At 38.5% G+C, this 23,686-nt stretch overlaps 2 protein-coding genes across 2 annotated transcripts; one reads left to right on the top strand and one right to left on the bottom strand.

Moving 5' to 3' along the window:
• Positions 1–5,965: 5,965 nt before the first annotated feature.
• map3k8 (mitogen-activated protein kinase kinase kinase 8) lies at positions 5,966–14,571 on the bottom strand. Its single transcript, XM_057358729.1, has 8 exons — positions 14,386–14,571; positions 13,391–13,730; positions 13,055–13,225; positions 11,793–12,054; positions 10,663–10,769; positions 9,851–10,003; positions 8,496–8,742; positions 5,966–8,402 (listed from the first exon to the last, which is right to left on the bottom strand). Exons 1-8 carry the CDS (start codon positions 14,508–14,510, stop codon positions 8,278–8,280), a joined length of 1,530 nt encoding a protein of 509 aa, XP_057214712.1. The 5' UTR covers positions 14,511–14,571; the 3' UTR covers positions 5,966–8,277.
• A 299-nt stretch (positions 14,572–14,870) lies between these two features.
• Positions 14,871–23,321, top strand: mtpap (mitochondrial poly(A) polymerase). Its single transcript, XM_057359229.1, has 9 exons — positions 14,871–14,886; positions 15,180–15,340; positions 15,450–15,671; positions 16,209–16,433; positions 16,639–16,850; positions 18,619–18,845; positions 21,434–21,526; positions 21,661–21,734; positions 22,472–23,321. The coding sequence occupies exons 1-9, from the start codon at positions 14,871–14,873 to the stop codon at positions 22,841–22,843; spliced, it is 1,602 nt and encodes a 533-aa protein (XP_057215212.1). The 3' UTR covers positions 22,844–23,321.
• The last annotated feature ends 365 nt before the right edge of the window (positions 23,322–23,686 follow it).

Genomic DNA, 23,686 nt, shown 5'->3' with positions numbered 1-23,686 from the left:
GCACTCGTGTGTGTTTGCGCTGTGGTTTTTCACATCGGTCTTCCACGGGCATTTTTGTGTCTGTGGGTGTCAGCGTGCATGCCTCCGTTTATCATTTGGTCATTAGCCATTACCAGCACTGTTGTGTATGTCAGGCCGAGCAAACAGACCTGGAGAGATTGGACAGGTTAAAGTGAGATAGAGAGCTCTGAGATCATCTGCCTCAAACTCATACACACACACACACAGTCGTAGGCAAACATGGTAGGAAAAGCGAAAAGTGAAAAGCCGCTTGGGTTGTAAATCGATGTCTCCTGCTCTGCCAAACTTAACCTTTTTTCATCGCGAACATTTTTTCTTTCTTTGCCGTTGTTGTTAGTCTTAAGCAGAGCCATTGAGAGAGAGAGTTGCGTCAACTCCGTTGACTTTTTTTCACAGCAATGGCGGTTCAGGGAGGCGCTCAATAGTTCCCGAAAGTCACTAGTAACGCGTGGAGCTGTGGCTAAGCAGATTGATTGTGACAAACTTTCAACCCATTTAAAGACGTAAGTCATTTAATGAAGGAAAATTTTAAGAAATAAAGCATTTAAAAAGAAAACATAACTTCCTGGAACTATCTGAAGGCTCCATGAACTTGAAGGCTCCAACTTCCGTTGTCACGACTCTCTCTCTCAACGGCTCTGGTCTTAAGGCTATATTTGAAATAATGTTATACAGTTTGGAGACGGAATAAGAGATAAATATTGACCTAATAATTATTAATGACAAAGTTAAAAGTAGTCAAAGAGACAGCGATGGATACATTGTCTCAGGCGCAGCTGGTTAAAGCAACGTCTTTCTAACCAGCCCTGACTATAACAAGCAACGGGATATTTTATTGGTTGCTTATTTTGTATTTCTGTAGCGTCTGGGCAGCTCCACCCACTGTGGAATGTCATGAGTCCAAAATCCCATTCCACACATTTAACATAAAACACATTTCATCATGCTGCAGGTTCACATTCAGTGTTATGATGTGCTTGGTTAAGAAGGAGTAGTCACTTGTTTAGGTCTGTGGGTGGGCTGGTAGGATTAACCCAGAGGACACAGAGACACAATGGTTGCCCACTGGCTGGTCTCTGTGCATACATGCTAGCTGACAGGCATGAAAAGCCACCACCTTACTGAGAGGTCAAAGGTCATCAAGCCTTAAGATGCTCATTTAATGACACTTTTAAGAGTATAGTCTTAAAATGTCCGATTTTCTCACTTACCCTGATCGTCCTTCTAAAACATTATTTCCTTATTATAAGCCTCCCATAAGAAAAGGTTGCTCTTTCGTAATCAGGCGATTTGATGGAATTCTCTGTTGTGTTTTATTTAAGTAGTCTCAGATGTTTCTCCTTAAATTGCTTAGGAGAAATAAAAATACAAACGTGAAAACGTGACCACATCTTAGTTCTGTGCAGCCACCATAGTGCTTGGAAAGGGAGGGGTGGAGTGAGCCGTTGGTTGCAATTCACAACCTCACCACTAGATGCCGCTAAAATCTCCACATTGCTCCTTCAAGCAAATGTTTCCATTTGCTCCCAATTAAATCTTATTGATGGCTAAAATATGTAATTGAGATTTTAGAAACATCTCACCTTTGATTTTTCTTTCTTATGGGCTTGCACAGAATGTCAACTTTTGTTTTATTCTTTGGCACTCTCATAAACATCTTTTTTTTTACATTTTTAAAGCTATTTTCACAGTTCTAAAAATAAACATTTATACCTAAAATAAACATCAAGGATAGCATTGGACTTCCAGTTTATGGATACATAAATATAAAAACAGAATAATATTAGTGAGTCTTGAAAGGTTTGTTTGTGTAAGAATGAGACCCAGAGTGCCCTGTATTGATCCTTGTTGCCACAGTCTCCTCGACTCCCCGTCTAATCCTGCTTAGATGCACATCTAAGGAAATTTGATCAAAAACGTAAAGGACTTTTCTCGCTCTGAGATGTTTGCAGGGTGAGAAACACACAGCGAAGGAGCGTAAACGGACCTTCGAGCGGCGCCTTAGAACTCAATACCTCAGGAATCCACAGGTAGCATTTTAGCCCTGCCATTATCCATCCTCTGCACCGTCAGCAGAGACAGCATTAAAATACCGCAGTTATTAAACATCAAACTTCGGCTCTCAGCCCGTCACAGAAAGGAGACCTTTGTGCCTCTGTGTGTATGTATCTGTAAGGATGTGTGAATGAGCGAAGAGAGAGAGAGAGAGCGAAAGATTCCTGTTAGCTTAGCGGGCTAGATGAATGTCTGTTTAGAGTATCCCATTTCTCTCAGAATCCTGCGGTGGGGTTTTATGTCAGTGGATGGATTGAAGTTTTGTAACGTCTCGTAAGCTTAAGTCAATACATGTGGAGGAAACCCAGTTGACTGTTAGCTTGTGTTTGTAAAGACCACCATGGCACGGATCTGCTCCCTGTCAGGCTCAAGGGATGTTAAAGGGAACGCACTTGTGGACTGAGGGGATTTGTTTGGAGACATTTGGAGCTTAGAAACAAAGAAAAATTGTGTTGAATTTAAAAATTAACAGTTATGAGCAGGGGCGTAGCCAGAACGTTTTTTTAGAGGTGGCCAGGTAACACCCAGTGATTTTATTAGGGTGACCAAAAAATCCTCACAGACAGAAATTCTTTAACTTCTACTGTAATTTACACCAATTCTTCATTACACATAGTTTGCTGGTCAAAAACATAAACAAAGAACATAAAGTAAACAATTTATTTGCTATGCTTTCATGTGCTAACATTATTTTAAAATAATTTGCTAGCTATCATTTGCAGTAAGTTAGCATTTTTTATGGAAAATAAACATTGCAGTACTCCAACTTAAACTTTCGCGAAAATGTAATTAATGAATGAAATCCAGTTAAACAAGACTGATTTTACTGACCTGATCCTTCTGCTCGCGATGAACTTCCATGGTACACAGACAGTACACTGTCACGAAGCGGTTAGCAGCTGTTCAGCTATAGCGCTCATACTGTTTGCGTCAGTGTGTCAGCGTATGACATCATATTAACGCGGTCAGTGCATACGCTAAATGATCTGCGCAGCACTCCGTATAAACTCCGACACACATCTTAAAACTGCTTCGCACAACAGAGGTGGCCAGATAGGTGGCCATCCATCATGTAGGGGTAGCCGTGGCCACCCATTGCCACCATGTAGCTACGCCCCTGGTTATGAGAGATACAGAATCCAATAATAAACCTCCTATTTTGGGTATTTGACAGTTAAAAGAGAAAAAAATCTCTTCAGCATTACCAAAGATAATGACTGAAATATTTCAAAATGATCATGCCAAATATGCCAAAGAACCAAATTTTTGCAATGTGAACTGTTTAGTCTCTCTGTGTTTGTTTTGTTGTTTTGTAATCCCTCAAGGCGCATGGCACAGGGTACGAGATGGTTAAATGTACTGCATTTGTGTGGGTGTGGGAGGTTGGCTACTAAGAGCAGATCTTGTCTTTTGTTAAAAGCTTTTGACGTTGTAAATGAATGCGGGGCAAACTCACTAGTTTAATTTACAGTATTAAAACAAGGAAGCTGAGATATTTGTGTGACGTGTAGAGAAAACCATCTTCAGTTCTTTATTTGAAAAAAATGAAAGTTTAAAATAAACTGTTTCCTGAAAAAGGTTCTCGGAGCAGCAATTGTGCCTGAGCGATTTTAATAACCTAAATATACTTAAAGGGACAGTTCACCCTAAAAGTAAAGTTATTTGATCATTTACTCAAACCTGTATGACGTTCTTTCTTCTGCAAAACACAAAGGAAGATCTTTTGAATAATGTTGGAAACCAAACAACACTGGCCCCCATTGACACCCATTGTATGGATTGAATGAAAAACCACGGCAACATTTCTCAAATTATCTTATTTTGTGTTCAAAACAAGAATTTGAATGGCATAAGGGTGAATAAATGATGACAGAATTTTTCATTTCTGGGTAAACTGTCCCTTTATGACGGTCATCAAAATGTCACATCTGAACACATATGCACTGCAACTGTATGCTGCATTCCATCCAACACACCTAAATGCTGTCACATAATGTCCCTTTCATAAATGTTTTTCCTTGTATGCTTGGAAGCAATTTTTCAAGTTTGAAAGATTAATTGTGTGTTGGAAATGGGGATGGAGGTAGAAGAAAGGGCAAACACATGGAACCAACAACTTCTGGCCACGCACAAACTTCTATCCAAACATGAACAGTGCCAGGAATGATGGCATTGCCAGGCTGAAAGACAAGTGGTGCCATAGCCTGAAGTGTGTCATAGCCTGACTCACAGAGCTGACCCAAACTGAGAACAAAATCAACAAGCTAACAATGCCAACAAGCTCGCCACATAAACCTCACATATTTCCCGGTGAAGTCATTTATTCGTACAACACATAAACGAAGATAATGAATGGTGAACGGCAGCAGCATATCCTCATTCTAAAATCATGAATAACGTAAGACAAGCTGGAAGCAGATATGAACCAACTACAGTATGACAGGACCAGGATATTTTAATCAAATTTCTTTTTTGGAAGTGCATATGTGTACAGGCACACGTTTTAAGACAAAGTGACCGCAGGGTACAATACTCTGTCCCGAGAGAAAAACACTATGAATTATGAAAAGTAATAAGTATCTTCTGTTTGTGCAGTCTGGAGATGGGAAGATTAGAGGCCAGTGCGTCTCTACTTTGCTGTGTTTGTAAAGAATGGCCCTTTGTACACAGTAGCAAACACTAACATTAGTGGTGCCACACCAGAGGCTATCTGTCTGGGTCCTGTAGATGGGCGAGAGAGGAGTGTTCTCACTCTCTCTCTCTCTCTCTCTCTCTCTCTCTCTCTCTCTCTCTCTCTCTCTCTCTCTCTCTCTCTCTCTCTCTCTCTCTCTCTCTCTCTCTCTTTCTCTCTCTCTCACTTGATATATTTCTCCTATATATATTTCTTTGCCAAATATTACAATTCAATCTATTGATATTATATTACTCTATATATTAATTAAATAATTGATTGAAATTAATTAATGAAGCAAGTAATATGCGTTACGCAGCATATGCAGCAAATATAGAAATATGTTTGAGACAATAATTATTCTCAATGGAAATAACAGTGTGAAAATAGTTGCCAACTGCAGGACTATTACACATTTTTATTTTGTTCTGGTTTGTCCTACATTAAATCGGCCTGGGGCACACTGTAAACGTCTAATCGAAATGAAATAAATATGGTCCTGTTTAGGCACCTTAGCATTGAACAATCTTATACTGACCCCTTGTGGAGATATGAGTTTATTGGGTGTAAAATTGACTTTTTTTGGACAAGTTTCATTGATCTTGACTTAGTTTAACCCAATAAAACACAATAGCGAATTTTTATATATTTCTCACAGTTTTTTCTATTATTTATTCTTAAAAAAAAGGTAAACAGATGTATATAGCCTATAAAATGTTATCCAAAAGTAAAATTCAAGAATTTTAATTCAAGGTGTTTGTTTATTTATTTATTTGAAAGAAAAATGCTCTCAAACTGCTAATAATAAACTGCTAGCTAAACTGATTCAGAGAGGTCAAACTGTATTAAAGTCTTCTTTAGCTGCATATAAGAGGTTACAACATGGTTTTCTTTTCTTGCTGTTCTTTGAGGTAGTTTTGTTATGTCCTAAAATATTACGTCGGCAAATAAACAAAAATCCCATAATCCATATGTGGGCACTTTCAGGAACTGTGTATCAAAATTATGAGATATGGCCACAAGGTACTACACTATGCTGTACCAGAAGCACCATCTATGTTCAAACTTGATATCCCTTTGTTTGTACCCTTCCCATCTTCCTATCTGCTAGTTTTTTTCTTCTGACAGTTCACAAAAGCATTAACACACTTTTACAATTAGTTTGTCAAAGTGATTTTAGGATGTACAGTATTACACATGATTTTTTATTTTTTGGACAGGTTTGATAATTCAAAAAGACGGCTTTAGTTGGTCCCATTAATACAAATAGCCACATGCGTTATGTCTAACAATGTCAGCAAGTTTGTATAATGGTTAGTTTAACAAAATATCATTACATTCTCAATGTTAATGCATATCAGTGGCATATGTGGGTGTAGGTTCACAAGTGCAAGTTGCGGAAATTAATGTCCCTTTATGTGTCATTTCTCACTCTGCAATAGAAAGGTCAGGGAATGCAACTCCCCTAAACCCAATGCTTATCAGCAGGGGGAAACCCACTTCCTGCACTATTAAACTCTGCTGACCATGTGTGCTCTCTCTCCGACACACACAAACACACTTTCTCTGTAGTGATGACTCAAGTGAAAACACTTGTGCACAGTCCCTAACTAGAAAACATTATGCCTGTGTTATGCATTATGCAAGTGTTTTTTAATGATATATTGTATTCTCAAATCACAAATAGTACACACTTATGGTCTGTTATATGCAAGACATTTTCTGTTATTTTGCATCAGCATGTTTTCACTTCCTTGTTTGGTTATGCATAACCTATGAAAACCTGTTGTTGAGTTGCACTTCTCCATTCTGATCACAGAGAAAGCTAACAGGAAACATTGTCACTGAAATTGAAGCGGCCTGCTAAAAAACAAAAACACTTTTATCATAATCAGCAACCAAAATTTGAATTAGAATTTTACACCTGCACGTACTGGCTTGACAAGAAGCTACAATATGAATAATTAAAAGAAACTATTATTACTGTCATGTTAAAAAAAACTTGTTCATTCATATTCAAAAAACATTATTCTTGGTTTAAACATGTTTTTCCAAAACTTGCAGCGATGAATCACACAAAATAGAGAGTAACCTTCATCTTTGGAGATACTATCATTTTTGACGGGTGTTTTCTGTGGTCTTTCCAAAATGACTGAACATTTCTGAAGAAGCCTCTTGTTCAAATAAGTTATAGTGTCATTTTAACGTGTTATCTGGCAGCATAACCTTGAAAAGCGGAAAGCGTTATTTTGTGCAAAAAAACATCAAAGACAGCATAACAACATTGTATGTGTATCCTATATATACAAAAACATTCAAATATTACAAAGCCCATGGATTATAACAACAACAAAAAAGAGAGCGATACACTATTAGGCCAATAGGAACAGGGGTTATTCTTATTCAGGGGATGATACAAAGAGGATCAGCTCTTTCAAATAGATAAATACGCATCAAATAGCAGAACAGAGCTATAGAGAACCACTGGCCAAGAGTTTCAGTAATAACAAAAAACTCGACGAATATGTGTGTCACTATTATAAACACTTTCTTTAATAGATACTTGATAAAGGTTCATCTTTAAACCTCCATTGCCAGCAATGGGAAAATTTGAGTCCAGATGCATGACTTGCATTGCAACTACTCAACAAAACCACATTCCATGGGAACAAAAACTTGAGATGTTTTCCAGTATTGTCTGAAAAAGAGCATTATTTCATAACTTCTGGGAAAAATCATTGATGAAGTGTGCTTTTTTCCGCACCTCTTATCTTTACAATGGATGTATTGACCAGGAATCTCAGCTAAAGCTATTTAAAGGCTCAGAGCTGTAACATGGGGTTTGCAAATTTGAAATCAATGACTGAATGGAGTTAAACTGGCAGACTTATATGAAATCACATTGAACAATATCAAAACATCTTTCTTTTTACAATACAGCCAATATCAGTAGATTTGTATTATGATTAATATTTCATTATATTCATTTCACACCTAGCATTGCCATGGTCAAACATTAAACAATGATAATGCATTATTTTATAGGATGTAAATTTAAATCACAAGCCCTGCACTCAGCTAAAAAAACGAATACATCATAAATTCATGTAGCCCTGCTACAGTGATTACTCTAAATACCATAAACATCAACCATACATCATAAGTTGGATTTTACATTACAGTATGATGTCATTATATTTTTGTGCATTTTGGAAAATGAAATTGTGTGCCCGCACCAAATAACCAAGAATGACAACAATGACCATTATTTCACATCTTCAAGGTGTGATCTGAATGTTTGTTGCGTTACAGAAGACATCCACCTCATTGTCCAGTCAATGTCTGCTTTGTCCTATCCATCATACAGTTTCCTCACCTAGTTCCTCAATACTGAAGATCTTTGAAGCATCTGATTTATCTTGTGGATGTGTTGTCCTCCACTCCAACAATATTGCGAGCATTTCTATAAAAGCAAACGATAGAAATACTCCAGTCTCCCTCGGGACAAAATGCACAGAAATCCTCCTCATCTAGCCATACTCGTTGCTTGGTGGCCCCCTAACCACACTGTAGTAACCAGCCAAGGCACCCAGATCAATATAGAGGGATCCTTTCTTCTTAGAATGCCCCGAGTCCTCGGTATACAGGGAAGAGTCTGAAAAAAGAAAAACGCAAGCATGCTATTCAAAGAATCTGATTAAACAATATAATATGGATGTAGTGTATGTGTGTGTATTGTATAAAGTACCTTGGGTGCTCTCCGAAATCTGACTGAGCTGTCGTAACAGCGGGTGTGTGCCATCCTCCAGCGCAGAGTCCAGGCTCCAACAGCGTGGCTGGTCTTCCCGAGATGGATGGAGGGCCTCCTCGTGCAGTAATTCGGCTGCAGAGCTTCTGCAGGTGGGTACTCTGTCAAGTGCATGCACCAGAAGCCTGCGCATCGCTGGGCTGCAGCTTTCTGGTATGTCTTCCAGAGGAGGAGCTTGTTTGTGGATCTGGTGACAGAGAGACCAGAATGTCAAAAGCAGTCATAGGTGCATTTACAGTATAAGCAGCTCAGAGAGACACCATTTGCAACGAAGAGACATTGTATGAATTTTTACACAGAAAGGAGGTGTGATGTGAGAAAGGGAACTAAAACCAGGTTGAGCTTTAATCCAAATATGCTGAACACTTCCCCAATTGAGGACATGGATTACATTCTGCTTTTATCAGAGACTCTTAAACAGGGATGGTTCACCAAAAAATAAAACACTTGGCAGTATTTATTCACCCTCACGTCGTTCGAAACATGTATATGGGACTTTCTTCCGTGGAACACAAAAGAAGAGCTTTTAAAAATGTTTGTGATTTTATGTCCATGCAATAGAAGTCAATGGGGTCCAATGTTGTTTGGTCACCTATGTTCTTCAAAATATCTTCTTTGTGTTCTGCAGACCCAAGAAAGTCATACAGGTTTGGAATGACATGAGTGTGAATAAACGATAAAATAATTTGAATGTTTTGGATGAACTATCCCTTAATAATGTGCAAAACACAGGAAGCTAAAGCTGCTGATGTCAGAGAAAGAAAAATAGTTTGGAAACTGCTCGTCATAGAAAGGAGAACTTATGACAGCTCACAAGTTACAAGTATGCCTTATGGTTTTTAAAAGAGGAAAAAACTAAACTGAACTTACAATGAATAACACTTTTTAAAGCATTGTTTATATTTTTCATCTAGAACATTGTTCTTTGTTAGTTCATAAAAAATATAACTTTAAATGTTGCCAATATGTATATGCTTCATTAAAGTATTAGTTTGGGTTATCTATTGCATTGACATAAATGTTACACAACCTTTTAGTTCGACCTAAGGGTTTTGAGGAAACTGTACAGAAAGAACTACATAAGATGTTATCAAGTGGTGACATCAGGCTACATGGCATTTCTGAGTTTTGCTCTGTGGTCAATGTATACAGACAGACTCATAATGAGGTTTCACTGCAACCAGGGACTCCCCCATACTGTTACAGTTACTCACGTGTACTTATGGTATGCTAAGATATATGCAAACAATACATAAGTCTAAAACACTATAACAAAAAGTAGAAAGCACACTCACTATGTAGAGATAAGAGGGGTAGGCTGTTCGGGGATATCTCCTAACCCACGGAGGACTGCCACTGAGCATGTGTATGATCGTGGTTCCCAGACTGTAGATGTCAGTCTTTGTGTTGTGTCCCCGACATAGAACCAACTCTGGGCTCATGTACATCTAAATAGAAGAAATACGACAAAAAAAATGCAACAAAAAACATGCATGTTGAAACACCACAACACTGAATTCTCCGAAGGCTTAACATTTCCTGTCCATGGTACGCAATTTTGTGCATCCCCACATAAAAACATTGAACACCAGCACTGTGCTGCACAGTGTGGAGTGATAAATGTGAAACCAAGTTCCTTTTGGTCATTGAGGCATAAAACATGATTCTAGTAATTATCTGGCGATGTGCCATCCATAATGCACTTTTGTGCATCTCCACACACAAAAAAAGTGAATATCTGGTGATGTAACACCATGTAATGCACCACAGTAAACAACTTTAGTATTGTATCTGAGGGGAAATCTTCAATCCTGGTTGAATCATGCTGGACTTTCCAAATGGGCCAAAAGTCAATACTAAAGCTACTTTGAGTTCGTAGTTGACAGAGTGTGAGCTAACAGGAAGAAAACGTTTTGAGGTGTGCTTTAATGTGCATTGTGACGCATAAAAGACATTTATTCGCCGACATTCCCTCTTAAGGCATCTTTCCACAGCACAACCAGGAACTAAATTTGTATTTACAATAAATCTTCATATAAACACAATCTAGAACATGGTAAGACTGAAGTGTGCAAACTTTCTGCAAAGTGATTTTATAGACACTCACCTCTGTGCCACGTAGGTCTCTGGGAACATATATGTCATCCTTCATCTGTACTGTAAGCCCAAAGTCCACCAGCACAGCTTTGGCAGACATCAGCACAATATTACTGGCTGCATGAACAGACGGAGAGTTTAGTTTATGCCTTCAGGGCTGAATTTACAGTCAGACACATCAAACACTTCTGCTTTCATAAGCAAGTAATTTAAAAAAATTTTTATCTTTTTTTTTTGCAAAAGAAGAAATCACATCTTGAGGCAATGATAAAGTGCCAAGAGTGGTGCTTTCTTGTATGTGCTGCAAGTTGTTTTCTAGAATTACAGTAGGGACATAACTCATGAGATGGGTAAAACACATCTCCAGATCTTCATCTCAAAACCCCCTTTCTTCCGTTCCGCTCATATTTCGCAATTCAGAGAAATAACAAGTTTCTTTTTCAAGCCAAATGTCATGACCACCAATAAAAACCACAAGGCAGGCCATTGTGGTTGGTCATTCATTTCACAAAATCGTGCCGCTATCTCTCTTTTCTTCAAGTAAGCCTGTCAATGTTACCGAGTCTGAAACCAGCAGTTAAACTGTCAGGCTGCTGACTAATGCATGTGAGCAATCACGTTTGGCGTCTCTCTCCTGACTGGAAATTCCAGACACGAGTTGAGAAGTCATGAGTCGCGATCCTGTGTTCCGATTGGCTCTCGGGTATGACTTCACGGCAACAGAATGTTATTGACCACAACCTCACCGCATTACATTAAATTGTGTTCTTAAGCGTTGAAGGGTCAAAAACTCTTCGCCAGCCCCCTGTCAGTCACAACACTGCTGCTTCCTCTCTGTGACCTAGTTTTAGGTTCTGTTAATAAGGTGAATACTTTTCTTGACCACATAAACATGTTACCTGATTTACCTACAGAGCATCTCTGTTGTATTCGAGGCAAGCGTTAAAAAATGATGGTTTAAGTACATGCCTGTCAGCTGTTTTTAAATACCTGTGGTTACAATGAAAAAGTCCTGAACTGCTGTTGACCCACAGGTGGTTAAAGACTTAAAAGTGTTTTGAAACATTAGAGCAGATGAGGTAACGTAAATGTTTTTTTGTTTATGAAAAATGTTTATGATGATGTTAATAGAGTCCTTACGTTTGATGTCGTGGTGTATAATGTTGTGAGAGTGCAGGTATTCCAAGCCACGCAGAACCTGCTGAGTGACCCAAATGATCTCGAACTCTCTCATAGGACCGCAGCTCTCCAGCTTCTCCAGAACCGAGCCCCCTTCACCTGCTTCCATGAACAAGTGCACAGTCTGTTCCCACAGCAGCGCCCCATAGAGCTCCGCTATGTTCTCATGACGAAACCGGGCTTGGATTTCAACATCAGCAGGCTTGAAATGCTCTACAGGAATCTGAAAATAAAGAACGTAAAATATTAAGCATTGCTTTATACATTCCATGTGGTCACTAAACATGGCATCGTTTTACAAGAACACCAGAGAGAATACATAGTAAAAAGCAAAATATATAAAGGTTTTTAAGGTATATAGAATCAATGCTGCAATTTTTTCCATCTATGATCAATGAATGCACCTCCCCAAATATATTCACTATGTTACAAAAATCACAGTACTGTTCGCCACATCAGTGCATCTATTTAAATGAAATAAAATGAAATATTTTTCTTAAATAAATTTCAGAAATTCTGTGTACTGTATGTTAGAATTGATTTTTTTCTATTGCATTAGCCACTTTCGTCTCTGTATTTCAGCACGAGTCATAAAAAATGGTCCACACTGAGGTTTATTTTCAAATACAAAAGCATCCTGTGAAATTAACCATAAGTCTTAAATAACTTGTGCCACTAGACATCTGCGCTCCAAGTCTGCGTCTCTGTGGGCAGAGTGTTTCCACAGGGGCGTTTCTTTCAGGTTTCCTGTGTACGTTAGAACCATTCTCAGTTTCTGTTGATACACTGCAGGCTGCCGACTGACCCTCGGAGCATTTTAGAGAAATTGGGTTACTTCCTACAATGTGTTCTTCCCTTTTTGATACATTGGGTCTAGTTTCTGCACGTATTTCTCTTTTTTGAGCTATTTTTTATTATTCACGAATCTTTATGGACTCACATGAACAACACATGCTGATGCATAAGATGGTCGCAAGACATTAGGGAAAAACTACAGTATCATGTGTCGACTGGGTTTGGTTTTCTGATCATGTTTTCTACCAACTTCACGCATTAAATCCTTGTAGTGCATATTACAACTAAAATTTTCAACACAGGACAAAAGTTGTTTTTCTCCTGTACTTACAAAAGCACACAGATGCTTTTGAAAACAACCACCTTTGCCAAAACCCCCAAAACTGTTGCGATTAATAAAAGAAACATTTCTGCATTCCTGGACTTACTAGTTTGCATGCCATTCGTTTACGAGTTTTGGTGTCTTGGGCCAAATGGACTTTCCCAAATGAGCCTTTGGGAACATGTCCAGGCCCTTGAGGCTTATAGGTCAGTTTCCATGGAAACAGAAGAACGTCCAAGTCAATGCGGTAATGCCCCTCCTTAATGATCATGTCTGTCTGCAGGAACAAAACAAGGAGTTAACAAGAGCATGAGTATGAACAACTAGTCAAACAAGTATGATATGCAAATAAAATTTCCTTTAACTGAGCCAACAATTCTTCACATTGCAACAGGAACTGTTGGTTCATTTGAGAATCAAGTGATATGACGAAAGCTTGTACCTTGTTTAGCAAGACACCCACTTCTTCACCCACGTTCAAGAGAGAAGATGGGGTATTTGAAACCATATTCACAAAGTCCAAAAGTTCAGATGACGTTCCGTAACGGACCTTTCCAAGTTTTTGCGCATGTGAGATTAGGTCACGTGACTCTCCCATGCCAGGTGTCTCTTCATCCATGTCGTCTTGTGAGAAACTTTCGTCAAACGAGATGCTCGATTCCACCTCCTCGCCAACACAGTAAAAATGATCAGCCTCCTGGATGAAATCTTCAATATTCATGTGAGCAAGAAGCAGTTCTATTCCATAATTTTCATTCTTGTACTCCATCGTTGACTCAATTCTGGAAAAAATACATATGCACCCGTTTCACCACCTGTGCCATAGTGTGCATGCATCCATGCTGTTTCAAAGAAAGCACCATATGTGTGTTTACAAGTGTGGTCAGGTATGTTTCCTGATCAGCTTGCTTGCTCTGTTTTGCCTGCAAGTGAGGGGAGGTTTAGAGGGGTGGGAAACACCTAGAACAGCAGTTCTTCATCTACCAGAAAATTAACCTTAACATTTATTTTTTTTTAAATTAAGATGAGCCAGCATGAATTGATTTACAAATTGGATAATAACGTTTTCATCAGTGAGGTTGTCAGCAACACCCACAAGCAAAATACATAAAACGTTTCGAAAATTACAGAAAATTACTTTTCACAATTTTATTCAGTAATAATAAAAACACAATATTTGCACTTATCAGTAGCCGCGAGTAACTTCGTTGTGCTAAAATGACGCAGCCAAACAGTTTCGGACATTATAAACACGCGCAGGATTTTTGCAGTAGGCTACGCGCCTACTTTAATTACTACACAAGCAAGCAGCGCAACAGATTTTGAGACCCAATTTGATTTAACAGCAACGGACACTAAACAGTTATTAAACAAACAACCAAAAATAATCATATAAAACTAATTTTAATATCTATGAAGATGAACGTAGTTTTTTACCTTTTAATAGGTGAATCACAGCCGGGCACATGCTCTCCGATTGTCCATAGTTCCCACTGACACTCTTGTACGCTGACGCTCAAACATATTCTGTAGCGTGAGATGCGCGCCTCCGCACTGCGCATACGTCAACTGCGGTTTCGTTTTCTGTTCGTGAGAGGTATTTTCTCATTCACGGGTCACGTATCTCTTCTGTTCTGCCACTGTCAGAATCTTCCATGGAAGATAAGAAAGCTGTCATTCGCTTTCATCTTCATTATCCTTTTGCGCAAGAGAAAGTATTATATATACAATTATACGTATCACGAAAAGCATAATCTGTCCTAAATGTAAAATATGTGATTAAAGTACTTTATTAGTTTTTAAGAGGGCGCTTTGTGACAGGCGAAGTCATCTTACCATTCGGGTTTCCCCTAAACCGGAAAATCTTTCCTCGCAGCCACCGTACAGTAAATGTTTGCGCATGCGCCCGTTTCAATTCAACAATGGCGGCCTCCTTCGGTGTGTGTAGGTTACATGTGAGGGGTTCGGGGAAGCTTATTTAACTTTGTCATGGAGTGGTACCTCAAACACAAAGAAGATTGGCCACGTCTACATCAGCATTGAAATCCCGCACAGTGAAGCAGGCATCCACAGCCGGTATAATTGTAGTTCTGTAGATGTACAAGCATAACGAAAACTCATCTTTCATTTCTGTATTTAATGAAAATGATGATGTGCATTGTCGTAACGTTACTCTCATTAACCCGAGTGTCCACCTGCTTGCTCCTCTTTTGTTTTCTCCATTTCGAAAGCAAAAGGGAGTACGTCGTTTCAAGCAATTCAGGAAGAAAGAAGAGAACAGGCTGAAAGGTCGGTCTTGATCAGCTGCCCGGCTAAAATCAATGAAAAGAAGTTTTTAGATGAACTCTCTAAACACGGGACAATCAACAAGCACTTCTTCTACAGTAGCTACGTAAGTCGGTGTGAAATTATTGTAACGTTATCAAATCAGATCAACATAATATATGTGTAACTTGTCATACCGTATTTTACCATATGATGTATGTTTTATTTGTTTATAGGGAACATATGCGGTTGTTGAATTCTCTAGCAGAGAGAGCATCGCGTCATTGAAGGAGAGCACAAACATACCAGCTGTTCAACATGAATCTGCTGTTCCCTTCAAATCCCGTTTGCTTTCACTCAAACAAACTGGGTCTGGCAGTCATCCTATACCCAATTTCCAGGAGCAGTCCCCACCATCCATCAATGACCTTAACAAACTGCTCTCTGAACAGGACAGTGTAAGTGACATAGCAAACAAGATCTATTTGTTTTTCTTAAAACCATGTCTTATTAGGTTTCTTAAAGGTGTATGTTTAGGCTCATAAAGGCTGATAAATCTATAAAGTGGAAGTTGTGTTCAGAGTTTGTTATGTAGTAATGACTTTAATCTTGACTTTAAAGTGATAGTTCACCCAAAAATGAAAGTTCTGTCATCGTTTACTCACCCTCTTGTCTTTTCAAACCTGTATGACTTTCTTTCTTACGCAGAACACAAAAGAAGATATTTTGGAGAAAGTTGGTAACCGTACAGCACTGGACCCCACTCACTTCTATTGTATGGACACAAAACCAATGCAAGTGAACGGGGTCCAGTTAACAACAGTCTTCAAAATATCTTCATTTGTGTTCTGCGGATGGAAGGAAGTCTTACAGGTTTGAAATGACAAGAGGGAGAGTAAATGATGACAAAGTTTTTATTTTTGGGTGAACCATCACTGATCCATTCAGTTTTACTTCTGAGGACAATAAGAATGTTTTCCTTATTTCATCCCCAGATAGATGAGCAACTGCAGTGTCTAACCAAGGCCTTACAGCTAACAGAAGAGAACATCAGCCTGCGCTTCCTGGTCTGTTCTCTGCTCAGAGACATAGCTGGGGCATATTTCCCAGAATGCATTATCAGGCCTTTTGGCTCCACCGTCAACAGCTTTGGCAAATTGGGTTGTGACCTTGACATGTTTCTGGACCTCGATGGCATCTATGCATCAAACCAAAAAACAGTGCGTTTTTGTTGAGTGATGATCTCACTTTGGCAACCTGTAGAATTAGTTTTTTTAATCAGACGGAATTGATGTAATTTGTTGCTTTTTACCTTTGTTATTAGGACACAAAAATATTAAGCTACATTTTACAGTTAAATTAAGTTAATAGTTAAATTAATTTACAATACTTTTTAATAGATTCATTATTAAATCATGTGTTAAGCAGGGCTCAGGTCTGTCTCTGGAGTACCAGGTAAAGAGAGGGGCATCGGAGCGGGTTGTCACACAAAGTATCCTCTCAGTCATTGGGGAATGTGTAGACAAGTTCGGCCCTGGATGTGTGGGGGTCCAGAAAATTCTCCAAGCCCGATGTCCTCTTGTACGCTTTGCTCACCAACCCTCTGGCTTTCAGTGTGACCTCACTGCTAATAACAGGTAACAGATTTGATTTATCAAAAGACATATATGTTTAAAACTTGCCACCTTTGATTTTACATTTAATTTGGATAAAATCTAACGTAGCTAAGCTAATAGCCTCTGTATTTGTGTATCTATCTGCTGAATTACATTTGACGTTATTATACACACTCAAACTGCATTTTAAACTAAGAGACGAAACGATTTTTAGAGCTAAGATGGAAAGCAATTGTTAATATATTTTTAAACTGTTGTGATGTGGGCATTAAAGAAAGTCGAGTTCATCTCACACTTATTTGTACTTCCTCAAAACAAAGGTCACCCTGATGCCTCCATTTAGAACGTGACGTACAAGCAACGCACCGAAACCTGCTGTGTTTTTGTCATTCTAACTCTTATGGGTAGATTTGTGTGTTAGAAGGGGATTCACAGCTGTTTATATAGTTTATACAGTGAGAAGCCTGGTGCTTAATTGTCCTTGATGAGTGTATTGTGACAGATGTATACTCGGGATAAGAACAACTTAATACCGAATAAAATGTTAAAAGGGTTTACACATAAATAGGAGCCAGACTTTTTTCGAGGCATTATGACAACTTGCACCTGCCAGTTCCTTAGTCTGTCTATGTTGTAACTCAAAATTATATTTTTCTTTACTACATTTTTAAAGTTTGCTTTTCTGATGTCTTTGTAAGCAGACACAGGCTACCATAAGTGGTTGTGTGTGTTTACTACCCTTTACTAGCAAAAGGTTTCTCAAATAGTTCTCTTGTCTTCTAATCTTCACAGGTAGTCCCACTTCACACTCATTTGTTAATGTCGTTCTTCTTGAAATAGAACTTGTGGATGACATTTGATTACTCATTGTTGTCTATTTTAAGATCTTTAACAGTTAAAGGGCATGGTTTTTACTATTCGTAGTATAATTTCTCTGAAATGTATAGGGATGTAACGATTCACTCAGCTCGCGATGCGATGCGAGTCACGATTCTGATCTCACGATGCGATTTATTCACGATTTACTCACGATTTATTTTTACAAAATGAGTTGAAACAAATTAGAAATGAACAACTTCCCTTGCATTATTTCTTAAATGCTTCACGTTTCTTTGTATAATAAAATAATGTTTTATTTCAAATAACAAAACTAAACTGCAATTTTATAACAAATTAATAATAAAAAAGTCTCTTTAATATAAACAAACTAATACTGTCTGAGCTTTTCTTTGATTTTTTGCATTTAAGAAATATCAGCACGTCCACTTTTAGATTTGCAGTGAAAATAGCGGCCCCTGCTGTTCAAAAAATGTATTGCGATTCAGTTCACACCTCAACCGATTTGAATCGTCACTTATTATAACCGATTTTCAACCGGCTCACGGTGAATCGTTACATCCCTAGAAATGTATAAACGCTGTGGTGCTGTGACACATATTGACTGTTTGTTTGAGTATTGACCTGGAGAGTGTTCAAGAACTCATGATTATTTTTTGCTGTTTTCTGGGCTGATAACAGCAATCATAGCAGTGGAGCAGAACCTCTGAATGGTAAATGACGTTCATAAAGCAGAAGTGAAGTTTTATTTTAGTTCGATCATACACACAGACTCCATCCTCTCTACGTTGCCATACCAACACTGTGGCCTAATGACTGAATGAGACATGATGAAGACGACGTCACGGCACATGTCATCAGTGTATGATGGTGTAGTGCAAAGTACAAGGAGACTCAAATTAGTTTAGCAAAACCCAAAACAGGATTTAATAGAACATTCTCTTGTGTGCAGGGTGGCCATGAAGAGCTCAGAGCTGCTTTTCCTGTATGGGACCCTGGACCCTCGTGTTCGGCAACTGGTTTTCAGCGTGCGGTGCTGGGCTCGAGTTCATGCCATCACAAGCAGTATTCCAGGTGCATGGATCACCAACTTCTCTTTAACGGTTATGGTGCTGTTCTTTCTACAGCAGAGGAGTCCTCCAATATTGCCCACCCTGGACCAGCTGATGGGATTGGCAGGTATATACAATTTTTAACAGCTTTGCTTCTCCATATTTCCTTTGTGTATTGTACTGTTATGTTCTATTATCTGTTTCTCCTCATAAATAGATTTCATTTTTTTAATTTAAGAATTATATTTTTTTAAAGATTCTCAAGACATATACAGCTGTGGGAAAAAATAAGAGACCGTTTGAAATTATCAATCAGCATTTCTAGATGTATTGTGGCCATTCCAGTCCAGTGTCTGTCTGTTGAATTTTAACATTTCAAAATCAAACCTGAGTAGTGACAAAGTCATCCAGACAGATAAAAGACTGACAGCATGACAAGAAACATAAAAACTGATAAAAAATCAAGGCTATCGCATACATTTTTTTAAACTTTTCCTAAATACATGTACAAATATTACAGTTGTATTGCATAAAAGTGAATATGAACGTGTTTCCTTTGCTGTATTTCAGTTTGAAAAAATGCAAAGCATCTTTTTTGTTATTTGACCTGTTTTTCCAGTTTTCATTTTCTGCAAATAAATGTAAATAGAAACAATACTTTTATTTGAAAGTTGGGAGAAATATTGTTAGTAGTTCACAGAATTAAACAAAAATAATAATTTTACCTAAACGCATACCTACAAATAGTAAATTCAGAAAAACTGACAATAATTTTGAAATGGTCTCTTAAAGGAATAGTTGACCTTCAAAATCTATCTATCTATATCCATCCATCCAGATACAAACCCGATTCCAAAAAAGTTGGGACACTGTACAAATTGTGAATAAAAAAGGAATGCAATAATTTACGAATCTAATAAACTTATATTTTATTCACAATAGAATATAGATAACATATCAAATGTTGAAAGTTAGACATTTTGAAATGTCATGCCAAATATTGGCTCATTTTGGATTTCATGAGAGCTACACATTCCAAAAAAGTTGGGACAGGTAGCAATAAGAGGCCGGAAAAGTTAAATGTACATATAAGGAACAGCTGGAGGACCAATTTGCAACTTATTAGGTCAATTGGCAACATGATTGGGTATAAAAAGAGCCTCTCAGAGTGGCAGTGTCTCTCAGAAGTCAAGATGGGCAGAGGATCACCAATTCCCCCAATGCTGCGGCGAAAAATAGTGGAGCAATATCAGAAAGGAGTTTCTCAGAGAAAAATTGCAAAGAGTTTGAAGTTATCATCATCTACAGTGCATAATATCATCCAAAGATTCAGAGAATCTGGAACAATCTCTGTGCGTAAGGGTCAAGGCCGGAAAACCATACTGGATGCCCGTGATCTTCGGGCCCTTAGACGGCACTGCATCACATACAGGAATGCTACTGTAATGGAAATCACAACATGGGCTCAGGAATACTTCCAGAAAACATTGTCGGTGAACACAATCCACCGTGCCATTCGCCGTTGCCGGCTAAAACTCTATAGGTCAAAAAAGAAGCCATATCTAAACATGATCCAGAAGCGCAGGCGTTTTCTCTGGGCCAAGGCTCATTTAAAATGGACTGTGGCAAAGTGGAAAACTGTTCTGTGGTCAGACGAATCAAAATTTGAAGTTCTTTTTGGAAAACTGGGACGCCATGTCATCCGGACTAAAGAGGACAAGGACAACCCAAGTTGTTATCAGCGCTCAGTTCAGAAGCCTGCATCTCTGATGGTATGGGGTTGCATGAGTGCGTGTGGCATGGGCAGCTTACACATCTGGAAAGGCACCATCAATGCTGAAAGGTATATCCAAGTTCTAGAACAACATATGCTCCCATCCAGACGTCGTCTCTTTCAGGGAAGACCTTGCATTTTCCAACATGACAATGCCAGACCACATACTGCATCAATTACAACATCATGGCTGCGTAGAAGAAGGATCCGGGTACTGAAATGGCCAGCCTGCAGTCCAGATCTTTCACCCATAGAAAACATTTGGCGCATCATAAAGAGGAAGATGCGACAAAGAAGACCTAAGACAGTCGAGCAACTAGAAGCCTGTATTAGACAAGAATGGGACAACATTCCTATTCCTAAACTTGAGCAACTTGTCTCCTCAGTCCCCAGACGTTTGCAGACTGTTATAAAAAGAAGAGGGGATGCCACACAGTGGTAAACATGGCCTTGTCCCAACTTTTTTGAGATGTGTTGATGCCATGAAATTTAAAATCAACTTATTTTTCCCTTAAAATGATACATTCTCTCAGTTTAAACATTTGATATGTCATCTATGTTGTATTCTGAATAAAATATTGAAATTTGAAACTTCCACATCATTGCATTCTGTTTTTATTCACAATTTGTACAGTGTCCCAACTTTTTTGGAATCGGGTTTGTAGATAGATAGATAGATAGATAGATAGATAGATAGATAGTGGTGTCTGAGAGAGTGGATCTTTTATGAGACAATTCTGTCTCATCCACTGCGGCCCCAATAAAGTATATTGGCCTGACATGCATCAGTGTATGACACTCGTTAGAGCTGACAGGCTATCCACACAATTATTGTCTAGTCTGCTGGGGTTAAGGAGACTTGCTCCACTATAGTGATACAGAATCTGTCTCTCTATGGAAGGCCGCTCGCATTATATTTATGTTGTGTGTGTTCCCTGTAGGACCATCAGATAACTGTGTTATTGAAGGTAATGACTGCACTATTGTCAGTGACCTCAGCAAGATTACAATGCAGAGTAACACAGATACATTATGTAAGTAAACAGATTATTTATGCCAACATAAAGGTTTAAAGGTTTTTTCCTATCCATGCATAAACATTTCTGTAACGCTTTGTAATACATTCATTTCTGGTTTTAATTAAACCCTTTTTTATTCACATCCACAGTAAAACTGTTGCAGGAGTTTTTTGAATATTATGGCAATTTCCCCTTTAAAAAGTCATCAATCAATATTAGGAAGGTGAGTCATCCACTGATGTCACGCACATGCACGCACAACAGACACTGCTGACGTATTCACGGGCCTTCCGCAAATAACCACCAGAGGGCGATATGTAGTCAATTAAATCTGTGTATTGAAACATCATTTTATCCATCTCTGTCCTGTCTCTTTCACAGTCAGACATGTTTTTTCATTTGTCCAAATTCTTTTTTAAATATTTGATTTTTACTTTGTACCATATTTTCTAATCTTGTATGTGATTTATTATTTCTTGATTTAAAATCATTTAAAAGTGTCATTTGATCTTGCAATTTTTCTACTTTTGATGCCTACCACGTTTACATGATTTCATCCATGACTAAAAAGTCCTTGTTTGCTGTTTGATTATTTAAGAATCTTTCTAGACAGGTAGAATTCACACACTCTTCCTTTTTGTTTGTTTTCTTTTTTCTGTCCCTGTCATGTTTTACTCACTCTGACCATCAATTTTTCTTTCTGAAATGAAAAACAATGCATGCACCACTTCGGCACCTGCTGTCTAAAGTGAAAGATGTACAAGCCACACTTATCATCTTGACATCTTAATATTCCAAATGTAATCATTTCTCGAATGCATGGTTTTGTGTACTCGTGCATGTGTATGTTGCAGAAAGATCACTGGAATGTAGGCACTTGTTGTGTATAGATGGCCAGTGTGTGTTTGTGTACTTGAGTGTCTCAAGGCCTAAATATATTTCTTTATACCCTTCCGGTAGGGAAAGGAGGAAATCAAACCGGAAGCATCCGCTTTGTACATCCAGAACCCGTTTGAAATCACTCTAAACATTAGCAAGAATGTTAATGCAACACAGCTAGAACGTTTCGTGGTGCTTTGTCGGGAAAGCGCATGGCTCCTCCAGCAGGGCGAAGTTCTTAACCGAAGTTCTAACCAAACAGCAGATTCTGTCCCAGCGTGGGGGTTCGCCGCTCTTCTCCTTCCTTCAGTCACTTCAGGAGCAGGGGTGAAAAGTCGAAGGAAGAGAAAACTGGAACCTGCTAGTTCAAGGATAAAAAACCTGTTAGACTCTCTAAAGATCAAAGGTGCAGACACTGCAGCTAAGAAGGGAAGCACCAATCACAGGAGGTGATATGCGTAAAACATGTTCCTCGGGGAACAGGACATCCTCAGAGTCGGCAATGAAGAACTCAAGTTTTAAAGACCAAAATGCTTAAAGAGGGGAACATGAGGGGTTTATTTCTACATTGCTGTCTGTAACGGTCCAACATCAAGACGTTGTTTTTCCCTTTGTGAAAACCTTAAGCTCGTTTTTCATACCACTAGTGTTTTACATGAAAGGGAAACTTTGCAGATCACATGTCATGATATGGCGTAGGAAGCAAAGATTTATTGCAGTCTTTGACTGGTGTGAAAATGGAGCTTGATGGCTGTGTTGCTGGGCTGATAACAGCAATCATAGCAGTGGAGCAGAACCTCTGAACGGTAAATGACGTTCATAGAGCAGAAGTGAAGTTTTAATTTAGCTCGATCACACACAGACTCCATCCTCTCTACGTTGCCATACCAACACTGGGGCCTAATGACTGAATGAGACATAATGAAAGACGTCATCAGTGAGAATAAAAGTTTACTTGTAACCAGTGTACATACAGTAACTAATCGAACTATAATGTGAAATTAAAATGTGTTAAATTTGGGACCATCTATTATTCGGCTCTTTAGATTTAAAGGAACAGGTCACCCAAAAATGAATATTCTGTTATTATTTACTCTAGTTGTTCCAAATCTGTGTAAATTTCTTTGTTCTGTTGAACACAATAGAAGATATTTTGAAGAATGTAGGAATCAATGAGTTCTAATGCACTTTAGACTACTATTGTATTGTTTCTTACTATGGTAGGTAATGGTAACTACAAGCATTACAAGCATTCTTCCAAATATATTTCTCTGTGTTCATCAGAACAAAGAAATT

This window comes from Triplophysa rosa, linkage group LG18, assembly GCF_024868665.1.
Source record: "Triplophysa rosa linkage group LG18, Trosa_1v2, whole genome shotgun sequence".
NCBI classification, from domain to species: Eukaryota; Metazoa; Chordata; class Actinopteri; order Cypriniformes; family Nemacheilidae; genus Triplophysa; species Triplophysa rosa.
Note: the sequence above shows the minus strand (reverse complement) of the source record. Positions and strands in the feature narration are given on the sequence as shown.